The following is a 12691-nucleotide window of genomic DNA, read 5'->3' on the forward strand; positions in this document are numbered from 1 at the left end:
GGACAATATTTGTCAAATACAAACGAAAAAGCTACAGTGTCCATTTTACAAAATATTTTGGAACTAAACAAGGCCCTGGTTATGGTCACAGTGTTACCACATGAATGTCTGCAATCGTCTAAATATATATGTGGAAAATTCCAACCAAAATATAAATGAACAGATGATGCAATCATGTATATAAATGGAAAATTTGGTCTTGGGGATAAAACAGAGAAATTAACTCATGAGTAAACATCAACTTGAGATTCTTTGATTCTTTAAGATTTTTACAATGACTCATAATTTTATAGACGTTGATACATTTCTTTTTTTTTCTCCTTATAAAGTTTTTCTTGAAACTCAAATTTTAGAAAAACAAAAAAAATCATCCTTTATCAATGGAGTTATATCCATGCACCGTTTAGGGGCTAGGTGCTCAGTCCTGGATTTGCCGTTCTGGACAACAAATACTCCTATGCTTAGATTGGATAGATAATAGTTTAAAGTTTTTTTTATTCCTTTTTATACCAACTACTCTTAAATGAAACCACTACTACTATATGCTTGCAATCAGCTGACCTAGATAAGAGAGGAGCTTTTTGTGCTACACGCCTACACCTACTCCTTTACTTAAAAAAAGAAAGTTATTTCAGATTTAGATTAAGTCAGACTTTCTTAGATTTAATCATTTTTACTAAAAAAATATCAATATTTGTATCTTCAAATATGTTTTGTTATAAGAATATTTTCCATGATTTATTGAATAATAGTTATTACACATTATAAATGTTAATAATTTATATAAATTAAGTTTTTGTTAACTCCTAAATAAAAAATGATAAATGATATTATCTTTTAGACCGAAAGTACATCTGTCGACCGGGACCGGCTCAGCCAAGACCACCTTTGCACTTTGTGCCTGAATAGTATACTTGATGTTTATCTATGATTTTTTATTGTATTGTATTATTGGATAGATTGGTGACCCTAGTTGCCTGTATTTTCGCTTCGTTTTGGAATTCGGATAGCCAATTGCTACGCAGATGCTTGGGTAGAAAGGTGTCCAGTTCCAAGCCGCACAGATATATAGTACTTCATTATTCTCACGTCAAGACATGCCTAAAAGTACGTGTTGTGTCCACAAGGAAAATCGTCTGGTGCACGTAAACGCAATGATTGGTATCCGTTTTCCATTAAAATATAAAGCATGATTTGACTTCGATAGTCTTTACAAAACGAAAATTGTCTTGTACAATAATATTTGTGGCATTAAAATTGCAACCATAAGATAATGTTGTGTAACAAGAATATGAAAAATGTGACTTTATAAATCTTGTAAGATTGATCCTTGAGAACCGAGTGTAGCTAGCTTAATCAATACCGAGTGTCCTCGATTTGAATAAGGATTTGCATTTTAATTTCTAGATTTACTCGATTCATATCTTTCAAATGTGCTCATATAGAGTGTGTGTGCGCGTGTGTGTTTAGTGTCCATCTTCGTCTGAACAAAAAAAAAAGGAAAATTAATCTTTGGTTGAATACTGTTTTCATAGAGATAAATGTGCAGACGTCTTCGTATTTAAAAAAATAAATGGTTGGAAATTACTGCGTCTAAATATTCAAAATATATACGCCTATCTAAAAGGATACGTACGCATGAATTGAAGTATAGAATACGAAACAAATTCGTGCCTAGCTACCCGCTGTGGTCATCTCTCCCGAGTCCCACCAGATTTCATGGAGATTTTCCCTTTTGGGGCTATGACGTCAGAATTTGGCCGGTAGCAAAAACAATAAAGGAAAAAGTCGGCGAACTGTATCCACGAGTATGGCCGAAATAACAATTCCATTTGGAGACAAAAAAAAGAACAAAAAAGTAGGAGTATGATATTGCTGGGGACGCAAAGCATCTCCTTCGTTTACACACGTATTACAGAGCAGCATGGACATGGAGTCATCATGGAATGAAAGGGTAGGATCCCATGATCCATCCCATGACCGGCCAAGCGAATCCTCCAATCAACGGCTCTTCTTCAACAATTATTGGATGCCACGGCTTCCGATAGTTTGTTGCCTTGGCCTTGGGCTCCCTGGACTTCCGCCTTTTATTATCTTCGATTCGACTAACAACTCCTCCCTTCATCCTAAAAATAGAGTTGCTATGAGAATCGTGCTGGTCATTTTTTTTAACTTTATTTAAATTTGTAGAAAATACGTACAATACTTATGTCTCTAAAAAAATTTATTATGAAAGTATATTCAATGATCTATCTAATGGTACTAATTATATATTATAAATATTAATATTTTGCTAAGTATATTTAGTTAAATTTTAAAAGTACTGATTTTTTAGAAACGAGAATGACTCTTTTTTTTTGGACGGTGGGAGTAGCCTAATCATATATAAAAAAATTATAGCACAAAAGTGGTAGCACTAGAACCAAACTTTTATTGCTGTAAATTATATATTACTCCATATAAGAGAAATTAGCAGTCAAAACGTAAAAATCAAATTGTGCCTTCTTTTTTAAGACAAATGGAGTAACAGGACTTGTACATTAAGCTACCATCTGGAATTGGTCTTCCTCTACGATGGTTTCACTTGAAGTAGCATATATCACTCTAGTAATCGGCATTCTCGTGCACCTAAAAGATCTTGCACATCTGGTAATCAGTCGATCGATTGGGTTCATGAATCAATATAAAGACGTCAAAAACGTTTTTTTCTGACTTTTTTTTCGAAAGATCCGTTATCGGTTTTCATTAATCGGAGTGAAATTGAAGTACACCATGATTACATTAAGGGACTTACAGCGGCACAAGCTTCGCCCGCCCTAGCCTAATATTACAGGTAGATTACATACTAGGGGTGGGAGTAAGGATGACAATTTTTATCCGAAACCCGATGGGTAATTACCTCATTAGGGTAAGGGTATGGCTATTTTTTTTACCCATGGGTAAGATAATGGAAAAAAAGCTTTACCCAGCGGGTAAAGCGGGTAAGGGTATGGGACTGCATTGCCCATACCCGTCAACCCATGGGTAAATTAAACTCGATAAATTATACTAGAATCATGGAACTTGTAGATTTTATGACTTGTTATCTAGTAATGATGGATTTATCCATTAGATTATTTGATTGTGTGTTCATGTAGCTTGTATATTTGAAGAGTTTATTAATGATTTATGATATTTTGGCTAAATTTGGGAGCCTGGTACATTAAAACATGTATTTTTTCATAGCAAATATTCTTAAAATCATGGGTAAAGATAACCCATGGGTTACTCATTACCCGTATGGGTAAGGGTATGGGAAAAAAAATTCTTACCCGTACACAGGCATAGGTAAATTAGCGGGTAAAATATTTTCTCGTAGGTAAGGGTACGAGTAACACATACCCAGCAGATAATTACCAATTGTCATCCCTAGGTGGAAGCAACTACAGTACGTACAGCCTGCTGATCAGAACCATCGCTCTGCGTCGCCAGCAATAGTTGCAGGCCTTTGTTCTCGGCGTAAGCTCAATTCCCTGCTTCATCTTGTATGCTGCCGAGGATTTGCTGCACAGATTTTGAGATCGTCCTAAAAACTCTATTATTCCTTTCCCGCCATATCTCCCAAATGACCAGTATGAGCAGAGATTTAACACCTTCCCTGATGGTCGCAGGATGTCTGTCGGACATACTTAGGAGCCAGTCTTGCAAGTCCAATTGTTCGATGCTAGGTTTGGTACTTGGATCCAGTGAGCCAAGCGTCATGCAAATTAGAGACGAACAGCAAGATGTGAAGGATTATCAAAGACGAAGCACTACTGGTCTGCTGCCAATAATATCTCTCGGTAGAACTCGATAATACTCCTATATATTCACATATTATCTGCCACAGGCTACAGCCACACGCCCTATAGGCGTGGAACACGTGAGCAAGATCCGCTCGTCATCGCTGATTCATTCCGGGGCCTTATCATTTTGGTTTCTTATTTTTATATATAAAATGAGTGGCTAATTAGGCCATCTGATTATTGTATAATCCTGTCAAAGTGAACATTTTCCCTTACTTGGTTAGACGACGTGCTGGATGGGAATAGAAGTGTAATTCAAATTTATCAATGTAAGGATCTGTTTCACCAAATGTCTTACCTACCCCCACCTAACAATTAGCTATTAGCTAATTTCTCCTAACTAACCAAACTAATCGTTAGCTTAGTGAATCCAAACAGGGTCTTATATAAAAAATGTTTGTACTTTTTTTTATATAGCTTAAGTCAAAGTTCAAATTAGTTGACTCCTTAAGAAACGAGAATTATATTTCTTTTTATGGATGGAGGAGTACAAGTTTCGCACATATATCGACCCCCACACCCCCACTATTTTTCTGCATAAAAAAATTGTAAAAAAGGTAAATAAGATTCTCGGCGATCAGTTAAGTGCATATGTGATGTTTAGACACATGCATTGAGTATTAAATATAGACTAAAAAATAACTAATTGCACAGATTATGACTACTTTGTGAGACGAATCTTTTAAGACCAAATAATACATGATTTGATAATAAAGTACTACACTAATACATGTACTAATAACATATTAATTAGACTTAATAAATTTGTCTCACGATTTACTGATAGATTCTGTAATTTTTTTATCTAAATACTCCATATGATACTTGTGTGTGATATGTGTCGTGACATCCTAAAACTTTCGGTAATGATACACATCAAGCGACCGGACGAACGGACAGACCTGAATCGACCCGCTCCACCCCAATCCACCTCACCCGTGCTGCACGCTGTCTCCCATACTCCACTTTATCCTTCCTTCACCGCTCACTCTCGCAGCCCTCACGCCCCCACCGCACCGTCTCTGCCGTTGCAGTTGCACACCTCTCTTCCTACTCCATGGCAGCCACTCCCCCACTCTCCATGGTGGTTCGAGCAAGCCTCCTCTCCTCCATGGATCCAGTCACCGTGCCTTCCCTCAAGTCCAATGGCCTCCATGGCGTCCTTTCCGCCCACTGCATGGTGGTCGTGAGCCTTTCCCACCACAACATCCTCCTCCCTACCATGCGGCTCCTTCCCCCACACCGGCAGCTCCCAGCGCCCTCAGATCTAGCGGCCATGGCGTCCCGCATGAGTCTCTTTTCTCCCCCTCTTATGTTGCAATTGTATCTTTCAATTGTTTCAGATGCTGCAGAGGTATGTTGCAGTTGAATCATATGAATGTTGCAAAAGTAGATCGGGGATGTCCGCATATGTTGCAATAGTATGTTTTGATTTGTTTCAGATGTATGTTTCATTTGCGTTTCAGAACACATGTTGCAGTTGTGTTTATCTCGATGTTAGTTTTCAAGTGTGTTTCAGGGGTGCTTTCAAGTGTTTCAACTGCCTTAAGACGTATGTTGCAATCGTTGTATTTGAATGTTTCAAAAATAGATCGAGTGTTGTCTCCTCCTCCCACCTTCTGCTCCATCATCTCTCCCAGAGCCGGTAGGGCATCCATACGAACGAGTGATGGACAATAGGCAAAGGACGAGGGAGTTGTGTGCGTCGGGCACGAGCGAGGGAGCTCTTTACGAACGAACACTGCCTCCGGAGCAGGATGAACGCTAGGTCGAGGGCGTTGTGTAGTTGAGGTTGGAAGCATGGGACGTAGGTGCTTGGTGATATGGGGCACAATGGGCACAGTCTCATGTGTGTGGGGCGTAAATAACTCCATTCTATTTTGATTTGATTTTACAAAAGAAGTTGCCACGGGTTTATGAACGAGAGCCACGTCCATAAAACCTTTTACCTTAGGCCTAGCAACTAAAAACATTAGAGCAACTCCAAGAGTCTAGTTAAAATTAGTAGTCAAATTTTATTGTTTAGTCATTTTGTAAAATAGAAAACTTCTTAAAAAAGAAGAGATCCATAATAGTCTTGCTATTTTACAAAATCATAAAGCTTATGTCAGTGGTTGGCTATATATGACCATTGAAAATTAAGAAATAAATAACTTTCTATTTTACAAAATTAGATAACATATTTATTAGAGTCTACTTTTTTATTATATAAATTCTAAAATAGCTTTCATAACAAAAATAGCCAAGTTGCTCTTATATTTCTATCCCCAGTACCTTAAAGCTTTCAGCTCGAAGAACAGGGAGTTCGGTAGAAGTAAAAACCTCCACGTGTGCCACTATAAAGAAATCTCCCGGTCTGCGCCGTTCTCAGAGCGAGCAACAAGTTTCCAACAGAGACGATACCAGAAGAACGCACGCGAGAGGGAACCGCGAGCCAAGAAAGCCAGAGGGGTTAGCTGCGGCCGCCGTCCGAGCTCTTGCCGTCCCCATCCACCCCTCTCGTCCTCCTCTTCCTCCTCCTCTCTCTCTGTCTTTCGCTCCGTCCAGCCGCCGCGTAATCCGCGGAACCAACCAGATGCACTTATCCGCCCTCTGATCGAATCCGGCGAGAAGATTAAGGCCGGTTCTTTGTCCTGCCGAGCCGGCGATCTTGATGGCATTGGAGGCGGGGAGCAGTGGCGGCGGCGGGAGGGGATGGGGCGGCGGGTTCCGGAGCCTGATGCGGCGGAAGCAGGTGGACTCCGATCGGGTCCGCGCCAAGGGCCAGCCGCAGCTCGCCAAGGAGCTCAACGTGCCGGAGCTGGTCGCCATCGGTGCGGTTTCTTCTCCCTTGTGATTCTGTGCTGTGTTCCGCTTTCCTGCGAATTCGTGGTATTTCGTGTTCATGAAAGGTATGGGCTTTGGTGGTTTTCGAGTACTAATTGTTTTGCGGGGTTTTAGCGAATTCTGGTCAGAACGCCCTCTTTGCTGAGGAATTTGTTAGGCTCGTGGTAATTTCATTGATGTTCTGGGTCAATGGAGCAGCTAGAATTATATGCATTGATTACTAATACTTATTTAGTGCGGTTTACTGCATCACTGCACGAGTTGTCTCTACTTCAGCTTGCAAGTTTTCCTTCGTTCTTCCTTTCAAAACTGGCGTACTCTGCTCTGTGCTCTCTCCCTTCAAGTAAAAAAATGTTGATTTGTTACTCTCCTGTACTTTGGATGGCTGCATTGGTGTCTGACATAACGTTCAGACGCGCGTCACGCGGATGCGGATAGCAGACTTGCCTTCGTTGTGTATGTGTAGTATAACTGCTATTATTGGTAGTTGTTTACTTGGTTTCCTTCGACTTGTTCAGTTTTTTATAGGTTAGTCAATGTTGGCTGCCAGCTGTGGATGGTGGATTTCTCGATCGTCCACTCCAACTGTAGCTTTTTTCCGTTCGACTTTTGTTCACTCCTTGCAATGATAAATTACTCTAGTAAGTTTGTGCAAATCAAAAATTCTACCAAGGCACAGTGATATAGGTTACTTCCAAGCTTGGCTTGTTGTTCTTGAAAGTGAAAACTTTGATGGGCTGAATCAGATTCTTATAGTAATTAAGTTTGTCAGTCATTCTACTTCATGATGAATCTATACGTCAGTTGCTTGATGTTAACGAACTACTATATTTTCTATCAGGGGTTGGTTCCACAGTTGGAGCTGGAGTATACGTTCTCGTGGGAACAGTTGCTAGGGAGCACGCTGGTCCGGCATTGACAATTTCATTTCTGATAGCTGGAATAGCTGCCGCGCTTTCAGCTTTCTGTTATGCTGAGCTTGCTAGTCGTTGCCCCTCTGCTGGAAGTGCCTACCATTATTCATACATCTGTGTTGGAGAAGGGTAAGTTACTAACCCATGAGTAAATATACATTCTTTTATGATTTGAAATACTATCTCTTTCAGATAAGTATGATCTATGATGAACTGTATTGTTTTGTCAATATCAAAATGAAGAAATTTACAGCTTAAGCTTTCTAGCTATAAACAAATGCCTACAATGAACTCACATGGTCGTTCTATTTACCTAGTGTTGCCTGGTTGATTGGCTGGGCTCTTGTGCTGGAATATACTATTGGTGGATCTGCTGTTGCCCGTGGCATATCTCCAAATTTAGTAAGTGTGATGTGTCTTGTATCTAGCTCGTTTCAACTGTATTCAGTCAATGCTTTGAATTATAGGCCTGGTTTGATGAACTTTGTTTATTTTTCCAGGCATTGTTTTTTGGAGGACAAGATAGTCTGCCATGGATTTTAGCACGCCATCAGCTTCCATGGTTTGGTATCATTGTTGACCCCTGCGCAGCTGCTCTTGTTTTTGTTGTGACTGTTTTACTGTGCGTGGGAATTAAAGAGGTTGCCACTTTGATCGATTCGTATAAGTTCTTCCTTTTCTTCACAAATACACAACCACTTATGGCCATTCTATTTGAAATGCTGCAGAGTTCATTTGCACAAGGAGTGGTAACAGTTCTGAATGCTTGTGTAATGATATTTGTTATTGTGGCTGGTAGTTATATTGGCTTTCAAATAGGATGGGTCGGCTACAAGGTTTCTGACGGGTAATGCATAAAGGCTTGGTGCTTCCTTTCTATTGGGGGATTTCATTAGTGGTGTGCTAATAGGTATCTGAACTTTCCAGGTATTTCCCACATGGAGTAAATGGAATGCTTGCTGGATCAGCAACTGTTTTCTTTGCATACATAGGCTTTGATACAGTCGCTAGTACAGCTGAAGAGGTTAGGAAAGTCCCATCTGACAGAAATCTGCGCTTCTTTTACAAGAGTTATTCGTTTTTTACCCCCTTTTGACCCCTGCAGGTAAAGAATCCACAGAGAGATTTGCCATTGGGAATTGGAGCAGCGTTGGCTATTTGTTGTGTGTTGTATATGGCTGTTTCTGTCGTTATTGTTGGGCTGGTACCATATTTCGCCATGGACCCAGATACTCCTATTTCATCTGCCTTCACAGAACATGGAATGCAATGGGCCATGTAAGTCCTGTCTTTTTGTTTACCCCCTTGTGTATACCAGTCATCGGCTTACAGACTTTACCATCTAATTTTAGGTATGTTGTGACAAGTGGTGCTGTTCTTGCACTCTGCTCGACCTTGATGGGTTCACTTCTTCCACAGGTATACACTGCTAAAAGCATACTATGACTTACTCCTGATGACACCCAGTGGCTGAAAATGCAATGGAACTTGCTTCTCATTCTACTGACAGTCACTCTGCGATAAGTTGTGAACCTTGCCTTATAACTGGCCAAAACTGATTGCTCCAGACCCTTATATTGTAAAATATGTTTGTTCTTCAATTAGCACCTTGGATTCCATGTTTGACTCAACATTATCCATCAATAGCATTGACCCCCATTTGTTCATTTTCAGTTAAGTCCCATTCAACTAATGCTGCAATGAACTTTGATTTGCCATGCCACATCTGTGAGTGAAGATGTAGGCATGTAGTACTATGGCGTACCACATCAGCTCTAGATGATATTTTAATACTTTGTGTCATTATGATTTGAATTGTTATTCTCGCAGCCTAGAATACTTATGGCCATGGCACGAGATGGTCTGTTGCCATCCTTCTTCTCTGATGTTAACAAACAAACTCAAGTACCTGTTAAGAGCACAATTGTGACTGGCATTTTTGCAGCTGCTCTGGCTTTTGCAATGGATGTTTCACAGTTAGCAGGAATGGTAAGTAACCAGCTATCTGTGATTGTTTGTATAATCATAGCCTTCTTTACAATGGATTATGGAAGAGAAACTTCCCGCAGGACTGTACATGCATGCAAGCATTACAAATCATGTAAGGTGGAGTGAAATAAAAAATATGTTCTTTTGGTTGCAGGTCAGTGTAGGCACACTTCTTGCATTCACTATAGTTGCTGTCTCAATCTTGATACTCAGATATGTCCCTCCAGATGAGGTCCCTTTGCCACCCTCTATGCAAGAATCATTCCATTTGAACCAGGAATGCGATGAGGAAACGGACAGGGGCCTTCTTGGCGTTGGGAACTGTAACTTGTCTCAGACAAAGAATGTGATTGTGGTAGTAGAATCAGTGAAGGACCCTCTCATTGATAAAAGACTGCATAAAGGTAATACAAATTTGTGTTCGGGTTTTATTCAGTTTTGTTGTTCCACAACAGATACATTTTACTTCAGCTAGCTAACTAGAATGAATTTCCATGTTTATTCTGTAGGCAAGATGGATGAGACTAAACGCCGAAAGATTGCCTCTTTAAGCATAGCGTCTGTGTGTGTAGGGGTTCTGATCCTCACATCTTCAGCCTCTGCCACATGGTTGCCTTTGTGAGTACCATATGACTCTGTCTGAAAGGATAGTAGGCCGGCTCCTTCAATTGGTCACTTTATGATTCATCACATTAACAAACATAGAAAAAGTCCTAACAAAAGTATCTTGCCCTATATCAGTCTCCCGATATGTATTGGCTGCATCATTGGAGTTATGCTCCTTCTGGCTGGCCTCAGCTTGCTCTCCTGGATCGACCAAGATGCTGGCAGGCACTCCTTTGGTCATTCCGGAGGTACTGCTAACAAATTTACATAACCCTGCCTGCCAATATATTTGAACTAAACAATACATATGTGTGATTTGTTTTGCAGGATTCACATGCCCTTTTGTTCCAGTGCTACCAGTTTTGTGTATCCTGATAAATACGTATCTGTTGATAAACCTGGGGTTAGTGTCGAATCTATCATTCTCTTTCGATGGAAATACTAGTTGTAAATGACTGACTTGCCTTCTCTCTTTGTGATTAATCTGAATTGCTCATTCCCCATATGTTCTTCAGTGGTGACACATGGATGAGGGTTGGCATATGGCTGCTGATGGGTGTTCTTGTGTACGTTTTCTATGGACGAACCCACAGCTCCCTAACAGATGTCGTCTACGTTCCGGTAGCACAAGCTGATGAGATATACAGGAGTTCATCAGGATATGTATCATAGAAAAGAACAGCTGCAGTCATGTGACATGATAGATTTACAGAAAGACCGACCGGATGATATATTATTTACTTAAAAGGTGGTTGTTGGCCATCTGTTGTAGATAATTGGTTATCAGCCAGGAAAGACGGGAACTGACTGTTATTTCTTTAATGCTTGGCCAACAAGATCTCGTGGATGCAACTTTGAAAGATATGTTCACGAGGCAGGTCAATTTACACATTGTTGGAGTGTGTGTAGATGTGGTGTATATAAACCCAATTGGGTGGAATATGTGATACATAATTTGTGTAATCCATGTATAGCCCTTTGTACTGAAATGTGAGGGCATTCAGAGGACCTATTGAAACAGAACACGGATGGCAAAAGAAGCCAGCTTTTTTTTTTTATCATGTCATCAACAAACATTCTCTTCAAGATTTTGTTTAGTTGCAGATTTGACCTTGGCCAGTGGGTTAATAGGTGTACTTTTTTTCCCTCGAACAACTGTGTGACTTTTTTAGGGATAAAAAGGCCACTGCACAAGTCATAATTGTGATAGTTTAAATTCACTAACCAGAATTTGCCGTCTATATTTGTGGCCTTCACCTTATTCAGGCCTTGTTTAGTTCCCAAAAAATTTTGCAAAATTTTTCAGATTCCCCGTCATATCGAATCTTTAGACACATGCATGGAGTATTAAATATAGATAAAAATAAAAATTAATTGCACAGTTTGGTCGAAATTGACGAGACGAATCTTTTGAGCCTAGTTAGTCCATGATTGGACAATTTTTATCAAATACAAACGAAACTACTACAGTATCAATTTTGCAAAAAAATTTGAAACTAAACAAGGCCTCAGCTGATGTTCCAAAATATTTTGGGCCAAATGCAAAATTTTTTGCTATTTTGCATTTTGGAAGTAAACATGTCCAAAATATTTTAGTCCTAAACTTTTTGCAAAACATTGGTCTTGTTTAGTTCCAAATTTTTTTTGCAAAATGGACATGGTAGCACTTTCGTTTGTATTTGACAAATATTATCCAATAATGGAATAATTAGACTCAAAATATTCGTCTCGCAAATTTATATATAAACTATGAAATTGCAATTAGTTATTTTTTAATCTATATCTAATGCTCTATACATGTGCCGCAAGATTCGATGTGAAGGGAATCTGAAAAGTTTTGCAAATTTTTTTGGCAAGTGAACACCAAAACCAAAAGATTTTGGTGTTAGAATTTTGGTGGGAGTCTCAAGATTTTGGGTTTTTGACTTTTTTGCAAAATACTTCATGAACTAAACAAGACCCAAGTATATCTCAAAAATCTCGAAGTGTTCTACTTCTATGGCCTTGTTTAGTTCCCAAAAATTTTTGCAAAATTTTTCAGATTCCCCGTCACATCGAATCTTTAGACACATGCATGAAGTACTAAATATAGACAAAAATAAAAACTAATTGCACAGTTTGGTCGGAATTGACGAGACAAATCTTTTGAGCCTAGTTAGTCCATGATTGGACAATATTTGTCAAATACAAACGAAAAAGCTACAGTGTCCATTTTGTAAAAATTTTGGAACTAAACAAGGCCTATGCTAAAATGGATTGGCGCTACTTGTTGCCCTGGAACCCATAGAGCAGAGCAGTTAAGATAACAATCTTTTGTCCTAAAACCTTGTATGTAGGCACGGCCTGCCTGCCTACTACTAGTAGAAAAAAAAAGTATGTACGATAGTATGCGTTCCATCCCTGGATTGAATCTAACTTGGGACTCATTTGGGCGTGGCAGTGACTTCCACCATGAACATAATCTGGTAAACACCTGATATCATTTTTGAACCATGAAAATATCTCTAATCTTCTAAAAATTCTGAAAGAACT

General features: G+C 39.4%; 1 protein-coding gene across 2 annotated transcripts; it reads left to right on the top strand.

Moving 5' to 3' along the window:
* LOC8056784 (cationic amino acid transporter 2, vacuolar) lies at positions 6174–11256 on the top strand. Of its 2 annotated transcripts, XM_002464103.2 has the most exons (14): positions 6174–6637; positions 7492–7693; positions 7882–7966; positions 8065–8205; positions 8293–8411; positions 8492–8588; positions 8670–8842; positions 8917–8983; positions 9395–9553; positions 9708–9957; positions 10063–10171; positions 10295–10407; positions 10487–10562; positions 10675–11256. In XM_002464103.2, the coding sequence occupies exons 1-14, from the start codon at positions 6478–6480 to the stop codon at positions 10829–10831; spliced, it is 1908 nt and encodes a 635-aa protein (XP_002464148.1). In that variant the 5' UTR covers positions 6174–6477; the 3' UTR covers positions 10832–11256. The 2 variants fall into 2 exon arrangements, with proteins under 2 accessions (XP_002464148.1, XP_021306473.1); XM_021450798.1 differs by having other exon boundaries at positions 8065–8411; positions 10675–11233.

The sequence above is a fragment of the Sorghum bicolor genome, chromosome 1, assembly GCF_000003195.3.
Source record: "Sorghum bicolor cultivar BTx623 chromosome 1, Sorghum_bicolor_NCBIv3, whole genome shotgun sequence".
Taxonomy (NCBI): Eukaryota; Viridiplantae; Streptophyta; class Magnoliopsida; order Poales; family Poaceae; genus Sorghum; species Sorghum bicolor.